This window comes from Eurytemora carolleeae, unplaced genomic scaffold, assembly GCF_000591075.1.
Source record: "Eurytemora carolleeae unplaced genomic scaffold, Eaff_2.0 scaffold972, whole genome shotgun sequence".
In the NCBI taxonomy this organism is placed as follows: Eukaryota; Metazoa; Arthropoda; class Copepoda; order Calanoida; family Temoridae; genus Eurytemora; species Eurytemora carolleeae.
The window spans coordinates 129,324-155,298 of record NW_019397025.1 but is presented as its reverse complement, the minus strand read 5'-3'; the positions used below and the strand labels follow the sequence as shown (position 1 = coordinate 155,298).

At 32.9% G+C, this 25,975-nt stretch overlaps 2 protein-coding genes across 3 annotated transcripts in view; one reads left to right on the top strand and one right to left on the bottom strand.

Moving 5' to 3' along the window:
- Positions 1–73: 73 nt before the first annotated feature.
- On the top strand, positions 74–13,477 carry LOC111711229 (leucine-rich repeat-containing protein 40). The gene is made up of 20 exons (XM_023485522.1): positions 74–476; positions 1,734–1,829; positions 2,093–2,170; positions 3,180–3,254; positions 3,513–3,604; positions 4,168–4,287; positions 4,871–4,938; positions 5,097–5,192; positions 5,259–5,318; positions 5,590–5,657; positions 6,296–6,419; positions 7,263–7,348; positions 7,659–7,714; positions 8,214–8,293; positions 9,169–9,258; positions 10,786–10,883; positions 11,290–11,437; positions 12,027–12,139; positions 12,671–12,802; positions 13,317–13,477. Exons 1-20 carry the CDS (start codon positions 402–404, stop codon positions 13,404–13,406), a joined length of 1,845 nt encoding a protein of 614 aa, XP_023341290.1. The 5' UTR covers positions 74–401; the 3' UTR covers positions 13,407–13,477.
- Positions 13,478–15,015: 1,538 nt separating this feature from the next.
- The window catches only part of LOC111711228 (uncharacterized), a 25,033-nt gene continuing 14,073 nt past the window's right edge, over positions 15,016–25,975 (bottom strand). Inside the window, exons 2-12 of one of the 2 annotated variants that reach the window (XM_023485520.1) lie at positions 24,813–24,965; positions 23,784–23,886; positions 23,354–23,695; positions 21,891–22,606; positions 20,925–21,018; positions 19,908–19,993; positions 19,630–19,733; positions 18,328–18,611; positions 17,317–17,484; positions 16,718–16,777; positions 15,016–15,868 (exon numbers count right to left, since the gene is read on the bottom strand). In XM_023485520.1, the coding sequence (XP_023341288.1) occupies positions 15,724–15,868; positions 16,718–16,777; positions 17,317–17,484; positions 18,328–18,611; positions 19,630–19,733; positions 19,908–19,993; positions 20,925–21,018; positions 21,891–22,606; positions 23,354–23,695; positions 23,784–23,886; positions 24,813–24,939 (2,229 nt within the window). In that variant the 5' untranslated portion in view covers positions 24,940–24,965 and the 3' untranslated portion in view covers positions 15,016–15,723. Of the gene's footprint in view, positions 15,869–16,717; positions 16,778–17,316; positions 17,485–18,327; positions 18,612–19,629; positions 19,734–19,907; positions 19,994–20,924; positions 21,019–21,890; positions 22,607–23,353; positions 23,696–23,783; positions 23,887–24,812; positions 24,970–25,975 lie in introns of both variants that reach the window. The other variant, XM_023485521.1, reaches the window with a different exon arrangement.

The following is a 25,975-nucleotide window of genomic DNA, read 5'->3' as shown; positions in this document are numbered from 1 at the left end:
GGTCAGTATGTTCAGAAATGTGTTTTTGTATGGGGAAGTGGACAGGGGGCGGGGGCAGGGGCAGGTACGTGAAGGATCCGATTAATTTTGAATTTTTTGTTTTCTGAATGACGTAAATTTCCCGACGTTCCTACACGTCATAATAGAACCCAAGCTTATGTATTTTTTTAAATTTCCATACTTACAAAAATGGAGGAAGTACCACTGAGAAATTATCCTAGATTTATCTCACTAAATCTTGGTAAAAAATAATTGATCTGCTCGAGGTCTGCACTGGTATTTGCATGAGGTTCAAGGAGTTCAAGTTAGTCCAAATGATAAAATCTGATTTCATAGATGTATTGTATTGAAATTTAAAGCAATAAAGGATTCATTAGTTAGACGGATGTTTTCAGAAGAAAATGACGCAAAGACCACTTCGGAGAGCTCCAGGTCAAGGGTTTGGTATGTACCCAGACTCAGTTTTTAATCTACAGGTAGAGTTACAGAGGGTTTCAATATACGCGGGATTTAAAGACGATATACAGATCGTGTTTGATTTCCGAAAGTTAAAAACTTATTTGAAGTTTAATTAAAAACGCTTGTGCGTTTTGTTAGTCTGGAGTAGCCTGAGCAAAAGTATACTTGGACACCTTTAATTCATTTAACTTCAAGTGACCTGTCATATGATTCCTTACAAACCTATATATAATCTATTATGTGGAATATGTCGTCGCATTAGAGCTTAAAAACTGACTATATCTGGCAATTTTTTTAAAAAAGCGGAAATGCTCTTAAAAAAACCACAATTGAGAACAATAGATTTTTCAGAAAGAAGATAAGGATTATCTCAAGCATGTATTCTTGATCAGAGTAAAGTTCTTAGGGTACCATTGTACATCGGACAAGCGACTCTAAAAAATGAAGTCTCGCTTGAAATTACGTTTTTACAGTCCCTTTAATTAAGTTAAAATGTTGACTAATTTCTTAATATTTCCTCCAGATTTTTATGGACTAGTATTCCAGACTACATTTTGAAAATTTCTATTCCTTGAACTATCGATACTAACTATTAAATAATTCTTTTCCTTTTAATGAATATTTAGGAACTAGGGAGGATAGGTTCCTAATTATATTGATTATTTAAGAAGGATAGATTCTAATTATATAAAATATTTAGGAAGGATAGGTTCCTAATTATATTGAATAATTGGGAAGGATAGGTTCCTAATTATATTGAATATTTAAGAAGGATAGATTCTAATTATATAAAATATTTAGGAAGGATAGGTTCCTAATTATTTTTAATATTTAAGAAGGATAGATCCTAATTATATTGAATATTTAGGAAGGACAGATTCCGAATTATATTCAATATTTAAGAAGGATAGGTTCCTAATTATATTAAATATTTAGGAAGGATAGGTTCCTAATTATATTGAATATTTAAGAAGGATAGATCCTATTTATATTCAATATTTAAGAAGGATAGGTTCCTAATTATATTTTATATTTAGGAAGGATAGGTTCCTATTTATATTCAATTTTCAGGAAGGATAGGTTTCTAATTATATTGAATATTTAGAAAGAATAGGTTCCTAATTATATTAAATATTTAGGAAGGAATGGTTCCTAATTATATTAAATATTTAGGAAGGGCAGGTTCCTAATTTTATTAAATATTTAGAAGGATAGGTTCCTAATTATATTCAATATTTAGGAAGGATAGGTTCCTAACTATATTGAATTTTTAGGAAGGTGATGACCTGCACCCCCAGCTGGTAAAGCAAGCGCGTAGTTCCGGTCAACTAAATCTGTCCAACCGAGGCCTAGTTTGTGTACCTGACAAGGAGACCAGACAAAATTATTCATCAATAATTCATGAACTTACTTTAGGATAATCATTTTCTAGAGCTAGATTATTTTGAAGAAGAACTAATTTATTTTAAGGATAAAAACTTATACATTACTGTATGTCAGTGTGTTATAATCTAAAATAGTAAATTGAACTTACAATTCCTTTTTTATTGTATCTGTAAAAAAGTAACTATGAACATTTTGAATAATGTTTAGGCTAAGTTTCAGAAAGAAGAAGTTTTATGTTTGGTTCTAGGTTTGGACGTTAATGGAACTTACGAAGGAGGAAGAAGAAACCTTGAGGAAGGGGGTTTCCTTGGAAACTAGTTCCCAGGTAGGATACTAGGAAACAAGGATACTAGGATACTAGGATACTGCGATATTTTGATACTAGTTCTCAGCTAGGCTCTAGTATACTGAATACTAGGATACTGGGATATTTTGATACTAGTTCTCAGCTAGGCTCTAGTATACTGAATACTAGGATACTGGGATACTAGGATACTGGGATACTAGGTACTGGGATACTAGGATACTGGGATACTAGGATACTAGGAAACTAGGATACTAGGATACTGTGATATTTTGATACTAGTTATTAGCTAGGCTCTAGTATACTGAATACTAGGATACTAGGATACTGAGATACTAGGATACTGGGATACTAGGATACTGGGATACTAGGACACTGGGATACTAGGATACTGGGATACTAGGATACTGGGATACTAGGATACTGGGATACAAGGATACTGGGATACTAGGATACTGGGATACTAGGATACTGGGATACTAGGACACTGGGATACTAGGATACTGGGATACTAGGATACTGGGATACTAGGATATTTTGATACTAGGATACTGGGATACTAGGCTACTAGGCTACTGGGATACTGGGATACTGGGATACTGGGATACTGGGATACTAGGATACTGGGATACTGGGATACTGGGATACTGGGATACTAGGATACCAGTGTACCAGTGTACTAGGGTATTAGGATACTAGGGTATTAGGGTACTAGGGTACTAGGGTACTAGGATACTAGGATACTAGGGTACTAGGGTACTAGGGTACTAGAGTACTAGTGTACTAGTGTACTAGTGTACTAGTGTACTAGGATACTAGTGTACTAGGGTACTAGTATATATATACTCTTTAAACTGCCGCTGCTGATTAATGTCAAACATGAAACACAGTGTCCAGCCATAACCAATCTTAATAAACAATAGAATATGTTCTAGACTTATTTTAAGAAGATATATCCATGTCGGGTTCCCTTTCAGATCTTATAATTATTCTTATCCTTATATATATGTATATATAGATATATATTTAGGAGAACTGGTGGGACCATGTTGAGCTGACTAAACTTATTCTGGCTTGTAACAAGATATCTTCAATATCATCTCAGGAATATATTTAATGCTTTTATATCTGGACATAATATACTACATTCAATATATTAGGGATTAATCTTATATCCTTGACTAAACTAGATTAAATATTATTAAACTAGATCTCTAATCTTGTATCCTTGACTAAACTAGATTGAATATTAATAAACTAGATCTCTAATCTTGTATCCTTGACTAAACTAGATTAAATATTATTAAACTAGATCCCTAATCTTATATCCTTGACTATACTAGATTGAATATTATTAAACTAGATCTCTAATCTTGTATCCTTGACTATACTGGATTTACATGACAACCAACTATCTGATCTCCCCACACAAATGTCGGCTCTTACCAATCTTAGGAATCAGAATTTTCTCTATATATATTTCTTTTATAAATTTCCCTTCCCCAATGTTAAACATATTTTTAGGGCAGGGGGGGGGGATTTTGTAAAATTCACGACCATCTAATAACCAAAATTAAATTTGCACAAAATATTAAAAAAAAATCTTCATTGATACACTACTAAAGCAATAGAAACCATAGATAACATTAAAATGACAGAAAAATATATATTTTTTCCCATGATCGTTCTTTGGGGTGGTTCTATTTTTACTTTTTTAAGCATTGCAAATAAATCTATAATTTTTATTTCTAAAAGTTGTTAGTTCATCGTCGAAAAATACTAAAGATCCATCCCCCAATTTATATTAAATATAGTGAAAACAATAAATATATAACTTTCCTTATCCTTTCCTTTCCTTTTATTTCTATTTTTATATTTGCTGCTAAGGTTGGATAAATCCCCTTCTATTGTAGCTAAAGAATGAATAATATACTGGACATCCCTAAATTCACTTCTAAAATGTGACCTAATCCTTCAAACATCTTCTTGAATCCATGGATTATCAGATTCTGAGCTAGGAAGTTGAACTTGAGTCACAACCGACTCAAGAATTTACCGGAGGGATTTTCCGAGCTCAGAGAATTACGTAATCTTCAGCTCAATAATAACCATTTAGAGAAACTAGAAGATTGGATTAGGTAGGAGGGCATTAAAGGGAGTGTTCGCGAAAAATGAAAATTTTAATCTGAGTGGAATATTGCAATTCTGTAGTGATCACCAGCGAATTCGATTCGACTTTAGCCTATACCCCCTTTAATTTTTCGCGAACACTCTCTTTAAATGGAAATTTTCATAGTTTCAAATTGTATAAAATTATAAAATTAATTTTTGTGTAATAAAGAAATTGGTTAAGTTCTAACAAATAAAGATAAGCCTTAAAAAAAAAAAATATTGCTCTTAAACCACTATTGTATATTTGGTTCTAACAATTTTTAAGATTTGAATTTAAAAATTTAAACCACAAGAATCCCGAACTACTCTCAAATATGAAATTTTTGTTTTCATTAAACTTAATCAAATAGCTCTTAGTTATATATTAGGTACCTGTCTGATAATTGTGTTTTAATTAAAATGGTTTTTTTACAATTATTCTTTAAATATTATGATAAGAACTAATGTAATGTATTTTACTTTTAGGGTAAGTTTTTTTTTGATTTCTAAATGGCACCACAAACACTAAAATATTATAAAATAATTATATAATACTATTTTTATTTTTAGCGATTTGAGCATGTTAAATCATCTTGACCTTTCCAACAATCACTTAACTAGCCTTCCTTCAAATATAGGAATGGGTCAACTTGGATGATTACTGAAAAGCTATAAGAAAATGTCATATTTGTGACGTATTCTGTAGTTTTTATCCAAAGATATATTTCAGTCAAATTTACAGATAAAAAACTTTTCTTGATTTGATTGAAAGTTGATAGTTGATCCCTTGGTCCAGGATTTCTAGTGCAGTTGACCCATCTTATCTTGAGCAAGAACAACTTAGAGTCCTTACCTTCAGAGCTAGCATTCATGAGAGCTCTGGTTTCTCTAGGTAATTTCAGATTTAATATAATTTTTGGATTTTACCTAGATTAAAAACAATTTTTTAAACTTTAAGATTGTACCTCGAATCAGCTGAAGAGTATTCCAAAGGACATGCAGGAACTTCACCACTTAGGTAGGTTTAATAGTAAACAAATTAATATATTTATATATTGCTTCACCACTTAGGTAGGTTTAATAGTAAACAAACTTATATATTTATATATTGCTTCACCACTTAGGTAGGTTTAATAGTAAACAAATTAATATATTTATATATTGCTTCACCACTTAGGTAGGTTTAATAGTAAACAAACTAATATATTTATATATTGCTTCACCACTTAGGTAGGTTTAATAGTAAACAAACTAATATATTTATAAATTGCTTGAACTTCAAATTTTAGAATTGGTATACTTGAGGCATAATCAGTTAACCAGAGTACCCTGCCTCAAACTGTGCACCCAGTTAAAGGTTAATATTCTTTAACAATTGAACTATAAGATTACTATTTAAATATTCACAAAAAATAAAAGCAGAGTTCATGCGTTTTGTTTAGTGCAATAGAATAATACCTGCAACCAACCTAGATTTTCAGTTTTTCTCTCTGCTTTAGTACCATAAAACATATTTATCAATGGAGATAGACATGAAGAAGCATAGCATTTAATATAAAATTATCGCTATTTTCAAGGATATCAAAGGAGCACATTTTTAACAACATATTTTTGTTAAAATAGTCCATAACTTTTTAACTAAGGAAGAATAAGCTTTAGATCTAAACTTTGAGTTGAAGAGATAGCTTGACCAGTGATATTAAATCTATATAACTAGGCTATGCGCCCATCTTCTATTTCAATTGAGAACATTTTCTCTTTGGTAACAAAAACAAAAAACGTTCCTGGATTTAATAAAAAAATCGTGGATTTGCAAAGTCTAATAAATATCTAATTTTGTTGGAGGCAAATATTTGAAATTTTGATCATCCCCCTGGGGTCATGTGAGGTTTCTAAAATTCTACAGGCAACGCCGGGCACTTCGGCTATTAATTTATGTTTTCTCAGATTTTAAACATAAAATCTGTAAGATATACATAAATATATTAATCCCAGGAACTACAGTTGGGTAGTAACAGGATCAGTGAGGTTAGCCTGGAGGATATAGAAAATATACCAAACATTAGAACCTTGGAACTCAGGGACAACAAGATCAAAACATTACCAGATCAAATCACAGGTCAAAACTTTAAATACTTAAAGGGACTGTAAGCGAAAAATCAAGTGACATCCATTTATAAAGAGGCTTGTCCGATTCACAACGGTACCCATTAAACCTTTGTCAAGACTACGATGAGGTAAATATCCTCATTTGTATAGCTAAAGATTGAGTGCAGGGAGACTCGAGGTTACAGTGTACACTGTGCTTTACATGCTAGTGTACACTCGCGCGGTTTCTTGGCACTTAATTTCCCGCTATATAAATAAGAATATCTATCATATCCTTGATCAAGCAAAGGTCTAAAGGGTATTGTTGTAAATCTTACTTGCCACTCTATAAATGATACAGTCCATTTTATTAGGGCATTCGAGAAAATGTATAACAGTATTTTCAAAAATAAGTTACATGAAGTTAATGTTTTCGCAACCACCAAGTCAACCAAGAGTAAAATAAAAGAGAATGAATGGCAATTAAAAATCAAAGTTACTAACTGTGAATAGAGATGAGGGCGTTCGTTTGTTTTTGATTTCGTTCGTTCGTACGGAAAATTTCGTTAGTTTTTTTTATTGCTCAAAAAATAGTTTGTTCTCAAAGATAGCGTTCATTTTCCATTAATTTATTTTGTTTTCTCACTGAACTATCGTTCAGTAAAATCAAGCGTTCGGTGTATTAAGGACATTTTTTCCATAAGTTTGTTCGAAATAATCGTTATTTCAGTAAAAAAACGATAGTTTAAAAAAAATAGTTTGGTAGAAAATTCGTTTGTTTTTATCGTTTGTATTTAAAAAACGATCATTTGAACTTTTTGGTGATAGGTTTGTTGAACTTTCTGGGAATTTCTGTCAGTTAATTCTTACTCAGGTTTACAATTGTTGGAGAGGTTGGATGTATCTAACAATGATTTATCCACGTTACCCTTTACATTAGGAGTTCTTCCTCATCTCAAGGTATATATTATTTTCTTTCATGTGATTTTAAATGGCTTGGTGTTGCAGAAATATTGTAGAGTTTGGTGTAATTTCTCAAAGATTCCCAATAATGTTAAAAACTATAAATCCGCAATAATAAAAATAACTAAAAATCCGCAATAATAAAAATAATTAAATAACCGCAATAATAACAATACCTAAATTTTTTCTCGTCTGAACACAAAAAGTTTAACCTAATAACCTTTGTAGTAAAAAAAAGATGCGACAGGAAAAGTTCCCAAATCAAGAAAATTTTCTTTCTCCTTCAAATATTAGATTGTTGTTTTAGACATTACAAGTTGAGGGCAATCCTATGAAAGCAATTAGACGGGATATTATTGCAAGGTGAGGACTTAGGATTTTATATATATAAATCAAACCACAAATTGATTCATTGATTAATAGATAGATAGATAGATAGATAGATTGATTGATCGATTGATTGGTTACAAACACAGTACAGTTTTTCCTCTTAACTGTTTATCCTGTAGAAATGTTACAGAACATCAAACAACGTTTTTCAGAATAAGAAAACAATCTTCAACCGTTTACATATAATATAATCTAGCAGACGTAACGTATTTTGACCATAGAAATTAGATAATACAATTTTAACGCTTAACGAAGACCATTTAGAATTTGTCGCTCAACTCCCAAGTTTATTAATTTCTGTCCTGTCTTTTACTGAGCGCTTGGTTTAAATTTCCACAGAGTGACAGTTGACTTTTAATTAATAATATGGTTATCTAAGATAAAAGTTGTGATGTTGTTGATTTAGTATTTATTTGCTTTGATTGATTTTTTTTTGTACCAGATGTTTGTTTGATTGATTGATTGATCGCAGGGGAACTGCTGGTTTATTGAAGTATCTGAGATCAAGACTAGAAGAAGATCAGATAGCGGAGTTGGCTAAAGCAGGAACAGGTCTTGATCTTTTCTTTAGATAACAGGGTTACCCACAAACATTGAGACTATAAAGACGACCTGAAACTTTAAAATATGTTAATTCCAAGGTTGAATAAGTCTGAACATATTTAAATATATAGTTATTTAATGATTTGACAATTAGCGAAACAAGTTTACAGTTGTTGGGAACCATAGATACAAGAAAACAGACAATACAATTTCCGTACAGTCGTCTCTGAAGTCTCATCCTTTGTGGGTAACCCTGTATAGTGTATATATATATATCCAAATGACATGATTTCTGTGAATAATACTAGTCACCTGTAGAGAGTGTTTATTCATAATTTCATTGTGACATATCAGAATTTCTCAGAAATGTTTTTATGGAAATGAATAATTGCAAGTTGAAAGTTAATTGAAAATTCCATCCTATGGTTACTATCTTAGTTATTGGTTTGATAAGACTATTTACTAGCAGTTCTTCTATGTCACAGTTAATTGCGCACTGTATTTTCCATAATCCTGAGTACTCTGAAGATTGTATACTGTATAGCAAAAAAGATAATGTTGACACTTAAAAAATTTAAATAATGTGTTTAAGATTTATTTTTTACTGTGCACAAGCTTGGGAACCCAGCGTGACCCAGGGGAGTCATAGTTAATCCCACCGTTTACCCGCCCCTTGTCGTTAATTTCTATTTTGGCTATTTTCCCCGTTATAAGTGACCCACTCAACCTAAAATCTCAAAACCAAGCTAAGAACATTCCCGTGGGTCTCCCGATTTACCCAATCGAAATTTCAGGCAAATCGGTCCAGCGGTTCCTGAGTTTTGATCAGACAAAGAAACAAACAGATTACAATTTTATTTATATATAGATAAACACCTGTGTAGGAAATGTATCTCCAGTTCCCCCCGATAGTCCAACTATACCAGACAAGTTTACCATGAGATCTTCACAAGTCGTCAATTTGTCGAAAAAAGGTAAATTTAGATTTCTAGCATGTTGATTTTTTTGTTGTCTTTTATCAAAATCTCATAGTGGTGGCTCATTTTGTAGGATAAAGTTATCGCAAGCTTAATAAAAGCAAACTTTACCATTATACAGTTTTGAAATATTTTAAGTTTCATTAATTAAAAAAAAAAATATCTAAAACGATTAACAACACTATGTATTGTATAGTATATATACTCCCTTGTGAATCCTTCCCACCAAAATGACGAAAAATTATTATAAAACTAAACCTGCCCCATTACATAAAGTATTATATATTATATCATATCTATTCGGTTCCATAGTAGTAAAGCTATCATGTAAGAATTCCCATTATTACACGGTTCAGGAGGAACAATTTTAATATTGTTCGCTTCCTTGCGTTTAAGAATGCTTATTCTTACACTGAAGGTGTAGAATTTTCATTCTTTAACGCTCAGACCGTGTAAGAATGAAAATTATTACACGGTTAGAGCATAATTCTTAAACTCGATGAAATAATCTTGATGTATTCTTTAACTCAGGCCTGCGGCCTTCGTTAAAGAATACATCAAGATTATTTCATCTCGTTTAAGAATTTCCATTATTACATTTTTTTCCTCATAAGATTATCATATTATATATACATATCATGAGTGTCAGAACTGCCAGATATTCTGAAAAACAATTTGTAAATATTGATAAAAAAAAAACAATTCTTTCATGTTTATAGATCCTGAGTTGTTACAAAGTTTTTAAACTTATAATATATTAATACACCTCCTTATCTGAATCCTCCCTGGCCATTCCCGCTCAACCCTCAATCCTTCCTAATCTTTTCCACTCATATCTTAATACTCCTTTAATCCTTCACACTCATCACTCAATCCTCCTTAGTCCTTTCCAGTCATCCCTGTATCATCTCTAATCCTTCCCACTATTCATAAATCATCTGTAATCCTTCCCTCTCATCCTTAAATCCTTTCTAATCCTTCCAACTCATGCCTCAATCCCCCCTAATCTTTCCCACTCATCCCTTAATCATCCCTAATCCCATTCACTCATTCTTTAATCCTCTGTAATCCTACCCACTCATCTCTTAATCCTCCCTAATCTTTCCCATTCATCTCTCAATTCTCCCTAATCCTTCCCACTCATATCTCAATTCTCCCTAATCCTTCCCACTCATCTCTCAATCCTTCCTGATCCTTTCCACCCAACCCTTAACCCTTCCTAATAATTTCTTTATCATCTCTAATCCTTCCGACTCATCCCTCAATCCTCCCTAATCTTTCCCACTCATCCATAAATCATCTGTAGTCCTCCCCACTCATCCCTTAATCCACCATAGCCCTTTTCACTCAATCCTTTGAAATCCTTCCCACCCAACCCCCAATCCTCCCTAATCCTTCCTCTCATCCTTAACCCCTCAAAATCCTTCCATCTCAACCATTAATCCCTGAATCCTCCGTATCCCCATCTTAGAAAAAAAGAACCCTCCAAAAATACATTTATTTTATCTTATTTAATACTACTAGGACTGACTGATATACCTGGCGAAGCTGTAGAAAATGCTCTAGAAGCGAAGGTTAATGCAGTAGATGCGAGTAAAAACCTAATATCAATATTTCCAGAGGTGATTAAAGGAACTTCCGTTGTAATTTAAGTTTCCCGCCATTTAAAAAGATGGGTATGTCCGATTTACAACGGCACCATTGGACCCGCTGATTGATAATATGTTAAAGATAACATTAAAATAATAAGTTCACCCCTGAATTTACACTTGATCCCTTGTGAATACAAATAGAGGTTCATTTGGAATTAAGTCTTAAGAACCTTAAACTTCTATTTCCGAAATCATACTTCAAATTTTTTTAATCTTTTTCTCTGCGTAAAGTTCAAGAGAACTGAAATGAAAATTTACTTATCATTCATTACCACCTCGATTTGAGGTTTGTTTAGCTCACTTTTAAAGTAAAAATATAGAAATGTATGTAGCAAAAATTTTCGACCTGAAAGTGAAGACCCTCTTTTTTCCCTAGAGCCTGTTAGACCTCCTCCCATTACTGTTTGAGCTTAACCTGAGCTCCAATAAGCTGAGCTCCGTCCCTTCCTGGATCCAGGTGGGAGCTAAACTCCAGTTTTTAGATCTCAGCAACAACAAGCTCCAACAACTGCCGGAGGAGATGGGTAGGATTTTGATTAAAAATTTCTTGAAAAACAATTTAATAAAGGAAGGCAACTTCTGTAAACATACTCAGAACAGATTTTGTATTTTGAATGTCTAGAAATAACTTGTTGTAGACTGTCATGTTTTGACCCTTTGATAAAAACTATTCGACATCTTAATATATCAAAATCCAACAGGGCAGTAACCGATCAATAATCATTAAAAGAAAATGCGCTAAGAAAGGATTTTTTATTAGTTCCTTATCTCTTAATGGTTCATTAAGTTTAGCTTAAAAACAATCGGAAAAATGAAGGAAAAATTGAAAATTCTCCATTTGTTCAAAAAGTATGTAAATCTGTAAATGTTATTGATCTGTATCCGGATCCATTTTTTGGTGGATTAGCATTAAAATAAAATGGATCTCAAGCACTGCATGAAAATTAAAAGGTCTGAGAAAAAAAAATATGGACATTTTCTGGGTTGCCATGTCATGTGTGCAGTTATCATATTTATATATTGAAAGCATTGAACAAGTTGTGGATAAAATTATAAATTATATTCAATAAAATTCAATAAAATTATACAAATTGTTGAATTCTTTATATTAAGGAGAGTTAAAACATCTACGGGAGATTGTTCTATCATTTAACCAGTTATCAAGTATCCCTCCTAGTCTATGCAGATGTGGAAAACTAGAGACTATTCTTATAGCAAACAATAAGGTATCCCTCCTAGTCTCTGCAGATGTAGAAACTAGAGACTATTCTTATAGCAAACAATAAGGTATCCCTCCTAGTCTATGCAGATGTAGAAACTAGAGACTATTCTTATAGCAAACAATAAGGTATCCCTCCTAGTCTCTGCAGGTGTGGAAAACTAGAAACTATTCTTATAGCAAATAATAAGGTTTTCCTCCTAGTCTCTGCAGGTGTGGAAAACAAGAGACTATTCTTATAGCAAACAATAAGGTATCCCTCCTAGTCTCTGCATGTGTGGTAACTAGAGACTATTCTTATAGCAAATAATAAGGCATCCCTCCTAGTCTCTGCAGATGTAGAAACTAGAGACTATTCTTATAGCAAACCATAAAGTTTTCCCGCCGCATTCACAGGAAGATTTTCTAATTATTGACAAAACGTTTTTTCCTCAAATAAAACATATTAACCGCATAAAAATAATAATGAAAGAAAAGTTGCAATACAGCATTCACAAACCAATCATTTTTAAAGTAATAAAATTGTTAATTGTTTTAGATAGCCCAGCTAGATGTAGAGGCGCTGTCAGCTCTGGGTCAGCTTGCTGTTCTTGATTTACAGAACAATGCAATAGAGTCGGTTCCACCAGAACTAGGAAACCTTACACAGCTTAGAGCTTTACAACTAGAGGTAGAACATATCAAAGGAATGTACATTGTACTAGCTCCTTTATGAGTAGTGGCATTTAAGATTTACAACAGCACCCTGCTTCCCATGAGTAGTAACTTACCTAATTTGGTCCAAGGTTAAAGATTTGTAAATTAAAGGGAGTGTCTGGCTAGTCAGGCTGAGAATGCAGCACGCCAGACCTGGTACTCCTACCTGTCAGGCTGGCTCTGTACGCCTGCCTGGTGGGTTGGACAATCCAGGAGGATTTAATGAATGAATTTTCACTCCTTCTTATTGATTATAAACCGTACAATAGTCTAATGTGATTTCTAAAAACGTTCTCTACATTCTCAGCTCAACTATCATGTCTAGCCAGACAATCACTTTATCAAGAATATAATTGTTTGTATTGAATACATTTTCTAAAGTTTTTAATGATTTATTAACCTTCGTTTTATTTCTTATTTCAAAAATTGTTTTTGTCATATCCGTCCATTCTAATTTGATTGTGTTGTATCCATCTATCCATGTTTAGGGAAATCTGTTCCGAATGCCGCGTCCTGCTGTTCTGGTTCAAGGAACCGGAGCTGTCCTGTCATATCTTAGAGATAGAATACCAAAATAAAACTTCAAACAAGTGTATTCAAGAAAATAAAACTTCAAACAAGCGTATTCAAGAAAATAAAACTTCAAACAAGCGTATTCAAGAAAATAAAACTTCAAACAAGTGTATTCAAGAAAACAAAACTTCAAACAAGTGTATTCAAGAAAATAAAACTTCAAACAAGTGTATTCAAGAAAATAAAACTTCAAACAAGTGTATTCAAGAAAATAAAACTTCAAACAAGTTTATTCAAGAAAATAAAACTTCAAACAAGTGTATTCAAGAAAATAAACTTCAAACAAGTGTATTCAAGAAAATAAAACTTCAAACAAGTGTTTTCAAGAAAATAAAATGGCAACTAAGAAAGAAGGGAATTTTACTCTCAAGTCACAATAGATATAACTGAATGGCATCTTGTAATTTATCAACCTTTATTAGTTTGTTTTTCATAATACAAGTTCTGTTGAAGGATTTCAGATTTCAACTAATTAAGTGCAGTACAGTTTCTGGTAGAAATGTAAACAAAAAAGAGTGCTGCCTAGCTCCAGAAACTGTAGTACACTAAAATATTACTAGTTGACATTTTCTGATTATGTCAACTTGACAGCCTTACATATTTTAGATTTTATGTTTCAAATATCAATTAGTGTAATTTGTTACACACCGCGTATACTCTTTTCTACTTAAGGACGATTGATGATTGCATCTTAATATATATGCAGAGACTGGCACTTAAATATAAGACATGAGCAGCATTTATTATATAAAAATATATAAATTTGTGATATTTCATATGCTCAATTTTGAACAATTACATATTCTGATTAAGTTATCGCTCCATAAATACATTTTTAAACTACATCATTTCATCACTTTTGTTGATTATCTATTAACTGTTATATATAATTTTCACTCATGGTTTCCTTTGCAAGTTATTGATAAACTACATCATTACATACACTAATAAAAAAAACCATAAGTTATGGTTTGAAACATATTCCCAAATATCAATGATAAATATTCAAATCATTTGTTGAGTACCATCTTATGTGAGTACACCATTTTTACATAAATTTATATAAATGCAGGTTTTTACGAGTAGCTTTTAAAAAATTAGCAAGATACTCATTGGTAAAGATGATCTTTAAACAAAAAAAATAATTATAATTAACAATGGTTGAAATGGCAATTAAAATTTTTCCATAAATTATAAAGTTAAACAATATAAATTACGTGCGCTAGACGCAGTAACCAAATTTTAAAATATGCACAAATTAAAATAAGGATGGTAAAGCTAGTTAACATAACAATCAGATCTATAATTTGAGATGGTCAGGTATCATTCAGATCTGATTAAGCCAGAAAATATTACATCTAATCCTCTGCAATAACTTTTTTCATGCCTAGTTTCCCGGAGAATTTGTTTTATTATAAACTAGCTTGGGAACCCGACCTTACCCAGGGGAGTCATAGTTTGTCCCACCGTTTACCCGCCCCTTGTCGTTAATTTCTATTTTGAGCTATTTTCCCTGTTAGAAGTGAACCCGCTCGACTTAAAATCTCAAAACCAAGCTAAGAATATTCCCTTAAGTCTCCCAAGTTCCCCAATCAAAATTTAAGGTAAATGGTCAAGGGGTTTCTTCCTGAGTTGTGATCGGACAAACAAAACAGAGATTACAACTTTACAATTTGAATCTTAACTTTTCGGTAAAATGTGTTTCCTTCACTTTATCTTGTTTGCATTGAATCCATATATATTCTCTTATTGTTTTTAAACTTCCTCCTTTTCCCTCAATTCTGTTGTTGTTTGTATTCCTCTTTTTTCCTTAATCTTTTTCTTTCTGTTCCTCGTTTCTTAATGTTTGCAACACTCTTTTCTTCAATTCATGACATTGTTTGTAACCTTTTTTCCTTCATTCTAGTTATTGTTTGCAACCCCCTTTCTCATAACTTTTATTATTGTTTGCAACCCTCTTTCCCTTCATTCTTGTTATTGTTTGCAACCCTCTTGTTCTTGTTTGAATCCCCCTTTCCCTCAATTCTATTGTTGTTTATATCCCTCTTTCCCTCAAGTCTATTGTTGTTTGCATCCCTCTTTCCCTCAATTCTATTGTTGTTTGCATCCCTCTTTCCCTCAATTCTATTGTTGTTTGCATCCATCTTTCCCTCAATTATATTGTTGTTTGCATCCCTCTTTCCCTCAATTCTATTGTTGTTTACATCCTTCTTTCCCTCGATTCTATTGTTGTTTGCATCCCTCTTTCCCTTAATTCTATTGTTCTTTGCATCCCTCTTTCCCTCAATTCTATTGTTGTTTGCATCCTTCTTTCCCTCAATTCTATTGTTGTTTGCATCCCTCTTTCTCTTTCTTCTTTTTAATTTTTCTCTCCATAGACTCTGACTTCTTACTAGCTGAGCTCTGCATAGGCATATATGGAGGAATCGGCATATCTTCATTTAGGACGGAGTGCCGGGGCGAGATCCTAATTATAAACAGATTATATAATAAACCAGCATTTCCCCTTATCTCAAAAAAGGAAATTTTAATTTCTCATTAAAATCAAAATTAAACATTTAGGTTTGATGAAACAAGAAAGAACCAATTTTATCTTAAGTATCATGGCTATCAAAAACGTGTGTGACATCTAATAACTGCAGGGATGGTTTATGGACTGTAAAAATTATACAAAATTGTGGACAAAAAAAATTAAGGTTCAAATACAGCTTAACACAGAACTTAATATCTGCAGCATTCTATTATAAGTAGTTTTAGAAAGCGGCATTTTATAAATTCTTGTGGTGTCTCAGAAGTTCTGGGTTACACTGTATGTGGGATGAACAATGATTGGAGTTTTAGCGTCAAGAAGAAAGTCTATGCTAGAAGCCCAGGCTTGTATAGTACAAGGGGGGGAGATGTACCCCAGGATATTTTGGGACACAAGGAATCCAATTAATTAGTCGATAATTACAGGATTTCCCACAAAGGATGAGACTCATAGAAGATTTTATGGAATTTATAAAAAAAAATTAGAATTTTTTTAGCCTATCTTACCCCCGGTATACCCCTGGGTTCCCTCAAAAAATGTCAGCCCATTCGGTCCAGCCCTTCGGCCGGCTCTAGAGAACATATATACGAATGTCTTATTATATTATATAGAAGATGTTTCCTTAGATTTATGATTCTTCAACTGTAAACCTACTTCTTTTCTAAATTGCCAAATCATTAAATAAACCTATTTAAACTTGGGATTGTCATTTTTGATTAGTTTAAAGTCGTTTTTACCTCCTTAAAACCCTGTAAATAAATAATAAGAAGAAATTAATAGACATACTTATCACAGGATTTAGAATTAGAAAGATGAAGTATAGGCTCTGTCTTCAATGGTCTTCCCCTAAAAAGAAAAACGCCTTTTTTGTAAAAATAATTTCTATAACAAATTATAGCAATTCTAATAATGTCTACTGCAGATATAATATATATTTAAATATATTTAAAGATTTGGGTCTGTCCTAGTGAACGATTTTTGGACACCCTCCTATCAATTTTGTACATGACCAATATTTTAATTTCAAATGATTTTTTATTCTATTTTTTTTTATCAACAACTCATAACACTGCTGGAAACTCTTGTATTGTGGATATCGAGATCAATACTTGATTTTCTCTGTAGATTAATTTAACCTTTCTTTGATATTCAGATTAGTGTCAAAATTTAACCAATCAGAGTGTCATTTGCAGTAAACGATTAAAAACAGGGATATCCAAAAGAGAGGATTAAGCAGAAAAATCATAACTGTCTACATTGGACATCGAGATAAACAAACATGATTAAGGGGATCCAACTCAAACGTGTTTCAAGGTCAGTGACCTTAAAATAATTTCTTAGAATTTAAAGAAAAGATATTTATGAACTTATCAAGGTTTTCTTACTTTGAATCAAGATTAGCGTACTGAGGTTCACTAGACTCACTACTGTTTGAAACTGTTGGGGTAATCTGAGTCTTACAATATGTATCGTTCACGTGAGAATCTATTGCGGCAGTGTGTACGTAGGGTTTACGCGCAGGCGGCTGCACTTCAGGAGACCGTGGAGATATCCTGGAAAAGAGGAAACAATAAAAAAAACTTAAATATTAAAGATATCAATTTTTCAGAATCTTTTTCTCGATTTGCTCTTCAGAATAAATGGTTCTATTTAGGGGCAGATACAAAACATGTCATCACAAAGCATATCCATTATCCAAAATAACATATTCATTACCCAAACATAACATAGCCATTACCCAAACATAACATATCCATTATCCAAACATAACATAGCCATTATCCAAACATAACATATCACAACAAACCATGTTAGAGCAGAATACATCTTCTTCGCATTTTATATCAATTATCAAAATAAAAAACGTATCCAAAAAATTCCTATCAAAATACAGAACATACCAAAATACAAAACATGATAAAATATAAAACATATTAAAAAAAAACATGATAAAAATACAAAACATATCGAAATCCTAAATACAATTCATATCAAATAAAAAATATATCAAAATACAAAGCATATCAAAATACAAAATATATCAAAATACAAAAAATATTCAAATACAAAACATATTAAAATACAAAACATATTAAAACAAACATATCAAAATACAAAATATATCACAACTCAACGCATATCAAAATACAGACCATATCAAAATACAAAATATATCAAGATACAAAACATTCAAATACAGAACATATCAAAATACAAAATATATCAAGATACAAAACATATTCAAATACAGAAAATATCAAAATACAAAACGTATCATGAAAATGTTACTTAATTTTGTATTATATTATACGATTTGTCGTTTGATATGTTTTGAATGAAAAATTGATATGCTTTTTTATATGATTTGAATGTTCCCCACCATTGAGATGACATACCTGCAGTCAGATTGGGCTTGCCTTGGAGAACTGGGTTTATCCCTAGGAGACAGTTTATTCTCAACCCTGGAGACCCCGGCCTCGGAGAATTCGTCCTCGACTTCCAGTACTTCAACCTTGTCCTCCTCTAACCTCTGCTTCTCCAGCTTTCTCTGACGGGCTTTCTCCTTGGCTCGCCTGGCTCGGGCTTTCTCTTTAGCGTGAAGAATTTTAGCAAACTCTCTGTCCTGCGCTTCAATAGCCAACTTCCTGTCTATGTCATCTTCACAGGATTCCAACTGATCCTTAAATATATAATTCATCAACAAATTTGTCAGTAAATCAGATCAAATCAAATCATAAGTTGTAGGGATGGCCTAAGGCTCCAGTAGTGGATCGGAGTTTCAAGTCTTTCCCCATTACTGGTTTTTCAGCCCTGGCCTTCTCTTTAAACGGAAAAGAGATCTCTAATATCTACTAGTAATCTATAATGTCCGTTAAATCGCTAATGCTTTTTAATCTCCAATATCTACCTGTAAATTAATCTTTTTCTCTAATATCCACCTGTAATCTCTACTATCTACCTTTAATCTCTAATTTTACTTTTAATCTCTAATATATACCTGTAATCTCTAATATCAACCTGTAATCTCTAATATTAACCTGTAATCTCTAATATCAACCTGTAAACTCTAATATCTACCTTTAATCTCTAATATCTACATGTAATCTCTAATATCCACCTGCAATCTCTGATTTATACCTGTAATCTCTAATATCTACATGTAATCTCTAATATCAACCCGTGATCTCAAATATCTACCTGTAATCTCTAATATCAACCAGTAATCTCTAATTTATACCTGTAATCTCTAAGATCTACCTATAATCTCTATTATCTACCCATAATCTCTAAGATCTACCTGTAATCTCTTATATCTACCTGTAATCTCTAATATCTACCTGTAATCTCTAATATATACCTGTAATCTATAATATATTCCTGTAATCTCTAATATCTACCTGTAATCTCTAATATCTACCTGTAATCTCTAATATCTACATGTAATCTCTAATATTAACCTGTAATCTCTAATATCTACCTGTAATCTCTAATATTAACCTGTAATCTCTACTATCTACCTGTAATCTCTACTATCTACCTGTATTCTCTAATATATACCTATAATCTCTAATATATGCCTATAATCTCTAATATATACCTATAATCTCTAATATATACCTATAATCTCTACTATCTACCTGTAATCTCTAATATATACCTATAATCTCTAATATAAACCTATAATATCTAATATCTACCTGTAATCTCTGAGCTAGTTCTGCATCCCTGCGTTCTTGTTGGAAAAGCAGTTCAGCAGCTTGAGCTGCCGCTAGTTCTGAAGGGGTCAGTGCTGAACCGATACCTAGAATATTTTCAGAACTGATAATTTTATTGATAATAACTAAGTTGTATATGTTTTAGATATATTAAATCATGAAGTCTGCTGAATACAATAGCAAAATTTGTTTACATCATCAGGTTGCAAATACATAAGGATTCTAGAATAAAAATATTTAGAAAAAAATCAAAAATTTACCCAATATATTATCTGGATTAGTATCTATAAAACAAGCACCACCATAGGCTCCCAGCTCACTATAGCTTGTTAATGAGCTATCAGATCTAGAAATTAAAACATAAGGCCTCAAAAATAAATGACATCAACCATTCACATTGGTTTCTTTAAACCCAACATATTGATTGTCATCCTGAAAACTATATTAATAACAACTATTAAACTTAAAAATTAGTTATTGTTACCCTAAACCTATGAAAACTAGGTGTTCTCACCCTTCAAATTTACTAACTATAGTTGTTATTACCCTTCAACCCATAAAACTATTTCTTTTTAACCTTCAAACTATATTACTAGTTGTGGTTACCCTTCAACCTATATTACTAGTTGTCGTTACCCTTCAACCTATATTACTAGTTGTTGTTACCCTTCAACCTATATTACTATTTGTTGTTACCCTTCAACCTATATTACTAGTTGTGGTTACCCTTCAACCTATATTACTAGTTGTTGTTACCCTTCAACCTATATTACTAGTTGTTACCCTTTAACCTTTAAATCTAGTTATTATTACTGTTACCCTAAACCTATAAAACTAGGTTGTTGTTACCCTTCAACCTATATTACTAGTTGTTGTTACCTTTCAACCTATAAAACTGGTTGTTGTTACCCTTCAACCTATAGAACTAGTTGCTGTTACCCTTCAACCTATATGTTTTACTAGTTGTTGTTACCTTTCAACTTATAAAACTGGTTGTTGTTACCCTTTAACCTATATTACTAGTTGTTGTTACCCTTCAAACCAATAAAACTAGTTGTTGTTACCCTTAAACCAATGAAAACTAGATGTTGTTACCCTTCAAACCTATAAAACTAGTTGTTGTTACCCTTTGAACTATTAAACTGGTTGTTGTTACCATTAAATCTATATTAATAGTTGTTGTTACCTTTCAACCTATAAAACTGGTTGTTGTTACCCTTAAACTAATGAAAACTAGCTGTTGTTACCCTTCAACCTATATTACTAGTTGTTGTTACCTTTCTGAAGTTCTACTTGAAGTTCTACAATCTGAACTTGTATTCAAGTCTTCAACCCTACAGACTGCTAGAGAGGAAGGATAACTTGTAGATCCTAGAATACAAAGCATAAAGTTATTCTGTCCAGTTTCATAAATTAAGTGGAGTTAATCTGTTAAGTTAAATGGAGTCAATATGCTTACTTCTTAGTTTAATTGCTTGATGGAGTCAGTCGTATAAGTTAAATGAAAAGAGAAAAGAATCTATCAGCATTCTATTTTGATTAATGAAGCCATTTTCTTCAGTCAGTTAATCATCAGAGCTTGATGGAGTCAAGTCGTATAAGTTAAATGAAAAGAGAAAAGAATCTATCTATTTATTTTGCCCTCCTAATAACATGAATGCTACCAGGTACCGACCCTTCCCTGCAATCGTCTGCCTCCTTGCAGTACGTGGTGGATCACAGAGTTAGCATGACATGTGCAATGATACTGTTATGGCCGAGTGGAAGTAGCCGAAGCCGTGAAGCCCCAACTACAGTGGCCTGTATCTATAGTCTGAATTTGTTCATCATGGTTGTTCTAGATTCAATTTAGAAATAATAAAGTTGTAATATCTTTATCGAAATATGCATGTAATCCACCAAAAAGGGTCAAAGGGAGATAGGACAGGAAGAGGATGGAGTTTAAGCGATAGAAAAAAATGTGTGGCATGTTGATAAACATCCTCAAATGGAAATGGGCTTCATTAGAAAAAATAGATAATTAATCTTTGTTTTGGTAAGAAATAAGGAGAATTGAAAAAAGTATATCATATCTCAAGTTTACATATTTAAGCGCAACGTGCAAAAAGAGGCAAAAACTTAGAATCAGTGCAAAGTTTTCAATGTAAGATAATCCATTTACTAGTTTTGATTTAAAAGAGTTGATATGTAATACTTCTACCTGTGGGTTCCAAGTGCCTGTTCAAGTTTTTTATATTGTTTACCTGCACCTTCAGTGTATGTTCTTGTAACAGGAGCATGCTGTCTTTCCTGTCCAGAAGTCTTGTTCTCTTTAGTGGAAAAATTCTCTGATCTGGAGGACATCCCTGCTCTTGCAGATAGCTCAGATCTTGTTTGCATTTCCGCTCTTGAAGACATATCTGCTCTTGAAAGGTTTTCAGCTCTTAAATCCGATTCTGATCTAGGTGATATTTGTTCTCTGGAAGACATCCCAGCCCTCAATGACATCTCGGCTCTTGAATACATAACCGATCTTACTTTCACTTCTGCTCTTGAAGACATTTCAGCACTTGCTTGCACTTCTGCTCTTGAAGACGTTTCTGCCCTTGCTTGCACTTCTGCTCTTGAAGACATTCCAGCTCTTGATTGCACTTCTGCTCTTAAAGTATTTTCAGGCCTCGAACCAAATTCCGATCTAGGTGATATCTTTGCTCTTAAAGACATCCCAGCCCTCGATGACATCTCAGGTCTTGAAAACCTATCCGCCAATGAACCAAATTCTGATCTAGGTGATATCTCAGGTCTGGGAGATGTATTTGCTCTTGCTGACATCTCTGCTGTAGATAAATCAGCGGTGCATTTCTCCTGGTTTGCATACAAAGGTTCATCTGTTACTACCGCTGGTCTGGCGACTGTAACCCTGTAATCTGCATCATTGTAGGCAAGAGTTCCAATATCAGCAGCTGGCTTGTTACGGGACCTTAACAAGAAAATCATATATATTTAGAAAAGATCCCAATGTACACTGTACAGTGATGTTCTAAATATCCCGTAATAATGTGAATTAATTGATAACCTTAAAGTCCATTTTGATCTTAGAAATAGTTTGCGGCATTCAACATAGGTAACCTAACCTTTGCAATGATTTTTTTTACGAAACAATTATCACAAAATTCCAAAATGTGGTCTGCCATTTTTGTGCTTTCATATTCATATATAAATGATTTTTTTCATAATGCGATATTTTCATGGCAGACCACATTTTTGAAAAAGGCAAGATTAGGATATTTTGTGATTATTGTTACATAAAAAATAAAATAAAAAATCAAGTTATCTAAAATGAATGTCGCAAGCTATTTCTAAGGTCAGAGTCGACTTTAAAGTTATCAATCAATTTATATTCTTCCAGGTTATTTAGAACATCACAGTTTACAGAATTTAACAGAAATTTGTTGATCTGGCCCAAACCTGAGATTTAATAAACGAGGGTAAAGTAGTTCACCTAGGCTAAACTACATCTCGCTGATTATTAATTTCGACCTCAGGATACTTAGAGCTTTGTTAAATATGGGTTAAATATATATACAAATCATTAGGTCTAACATTTTTATCAAAGAAAAAAAAAATGGGTCAAACGTTTTGGTAAAATAGAAAAAAATCAGACTTTTTTAGTGTAAAATAGATTTCTTCGTCCCTCTAAATGGGAAAACTAATTCTGTTACTGCACCTATTTCTTAATCCTTCTTCCTGGAGATTTCTTGCAAACATCTCATCTCTCTTCTTTGTATATTCATCATCCAAACCCTCTTCAGCCCAATTATCTCTATTCCCCGCTGATGTAGAATCTCTATATCCAGTTCCAACTGGATCCAAGTCTCTGAATCCGATTTCTGGAGAATCTGAATCCCTGAATCCAAGTGCTGGTGCAGCTGAATCTCTGAATCCCGGTGCTAGAGCAGCTCTGAATCCAACTGCAGGAGCATCTGAATCCCTGAATCCAGATCTAGTTCCCAAAGCCAATGCTAACGCCAGTTTAGAATCTGCCTCAGCTTGTCGTTCCAGAATTTCTCTATATAAATGTAATGTATAATGTATATTGCTTAGTTATGAACTGAAAGACAATATTATAGAATTTACTAGATTATCCTCATATTTACCTATATTTGTTTCTCCTTTCCTCCGCATCCTGTATTTCATAAGATTGAATAACTTTAGCTTGAGGAACATCTTGTCTGATCTGCTGGTTCCTACTCTTGTTCCCTAAACAAATAAATTTAGCCTGAGAAACATATTGTATGATCTGCTGGTTTCTAATCTTGTTCCCTTAACAATTAGATTTAGCTTGAGGAACATTATGTCTGATCTGCTGGTTCCTACTCTTGTTCCATAAACTATTAGATTTAGCTTGAGGAACATTTTGTCTGATCTGCTGGTTCCTACTCTTGTTCCCTTAACAAATAGATTTAGGTTGAGAAACATATAGTCTGATCTGCTGGTTCCTACTGTTGTTCCCCAAACAGGAAAAATGTCATATATGAGAATTCCACAAAAATTAGTTTTGAAGGAGATAACAATAATCATCATTTTTTAACTCCCCCTGTATTTATGAAAAATGTTAAATTATCAAGAATTATATTCAGTAAAATCTATGATATTGGGATATAGAACTGCCTTTAAGTTACTTAACCCCTTGGGCGGTCTGGGTCTCCCATATTGGGGGGACTTTCAGATTTAAATCTTTATCTTTATACCTGGCCTAAGGTTGTGTTATGACATTTTGAGATTGACTTGAAATTATCATACTTATTCTACACAGTGATGCCAATAGTGGCACTAAATACAATTGCGAAGTTGCGACATCATTGACCGGACCAAAAACTCAACAAAAGTAAAAACCAAGCGTAATGATTCAGGGAAATTTCATATTTTGGAGAGTTAACCCCCCACCCCCCTCTGCACTGGGGAGAGGGAGAAATTATTTTCATAGATATAAGGGTAGGGGGGGGGGGGTCGAGAGCGGGAAGTAAATTTACCCTTTACAACTTTTTTCAAAAATTCATTTATTTCCCCAATTCGGCGCTACATGCTCAAATGTGTGGGGGGGGGGTGATTTTTCAAGAAAATATATATCCCACTAACCCCTTAACCGGATGGAAAATCATTCGATTATCTGAGGATAGCTGAACCTTGATAGTGTTGGTTTATTTCATCATGTTGTATCCGAGTAGCTAGAGCTTGATCTTCATAAACCGACCAGTTCTGCCTGATCTGGGATACAAGGCCGGCACGTGGCAAGGATTCTCCCCCGTTCATTCTCAGCCTGATGTCAGCTTAACATACTGTATGCAAATAATACAATTATTTTATCTCATTTAGGGACAAACTGGGCCTGTCATAGGGAACACTTTCTCCTAAGACAGACAGGCAGGGTGCATGTCGATGCGGCCACACATAACATTTTTATAGGCACAGTTCCCTATTATTGGATTGAGAATGATACAATTCGTAAAAAACGAAGTTTTAATGAAAAAAATAGTTTAAATATAGTTAATTTCTAAAATCAGCAAACACATAACCTTGGAGACGTTAATTTATTTCAATTCACACCATACTTTTCATCGGAATAACAGTGGGTAGGGGGGGGGGGGGATGAGGATGGGGAGCACTCCCTTTGGATAAGTGAAAATTTAAATACTACATTCACGTATCGTTAATTGGTTGATTATCGTTTATTTCTATGCATCCAAAGGGGATCCCCTTAAATATAAAAGCTCCTTGACGTATCAACATCCAATGTAATTAAGCCACCCTAATTAAATTGAAAACCGTATTAACCCCTTCTAGCGTTATTTCACATAAAGGTCTCGTACAACCATGTCAAAGGCATGGTTTACTAAGGAAACTTTAAATATAGACCCAAAAATTCATTTATATATATAATAGTACCCAAATCTTAGAAATCTAAGCGAAAATAGAGTAATTTTTATTTAATAATTGATTTCAATTAAGTTTGAATGCACATTTTCGCTACTCCTGGTGGTGATTTTCAGAACTCATGTTTTTTTAAGAATGTGTTTTGTAAATTCATTGATTGATTGATTGATTGATTGATTGGTTGATAAACGTTTATTTCTATACACCTTATTACTGGTGTCTTAAATCTATGTAAATTCCTAGATTTTTCATTGTGTCTTTTTGAGGATTTACAGAAATTTAGAAATATAAAACAAAGACATGAAATAGCCTTAGCACCTTATCAGACGGGATAAATGATATTACTTTGGTTTGAATTTTTATCAGATATTAGCAAATTTATCCTGAGTTGTGACCAATCAAAACTTTAAATTCA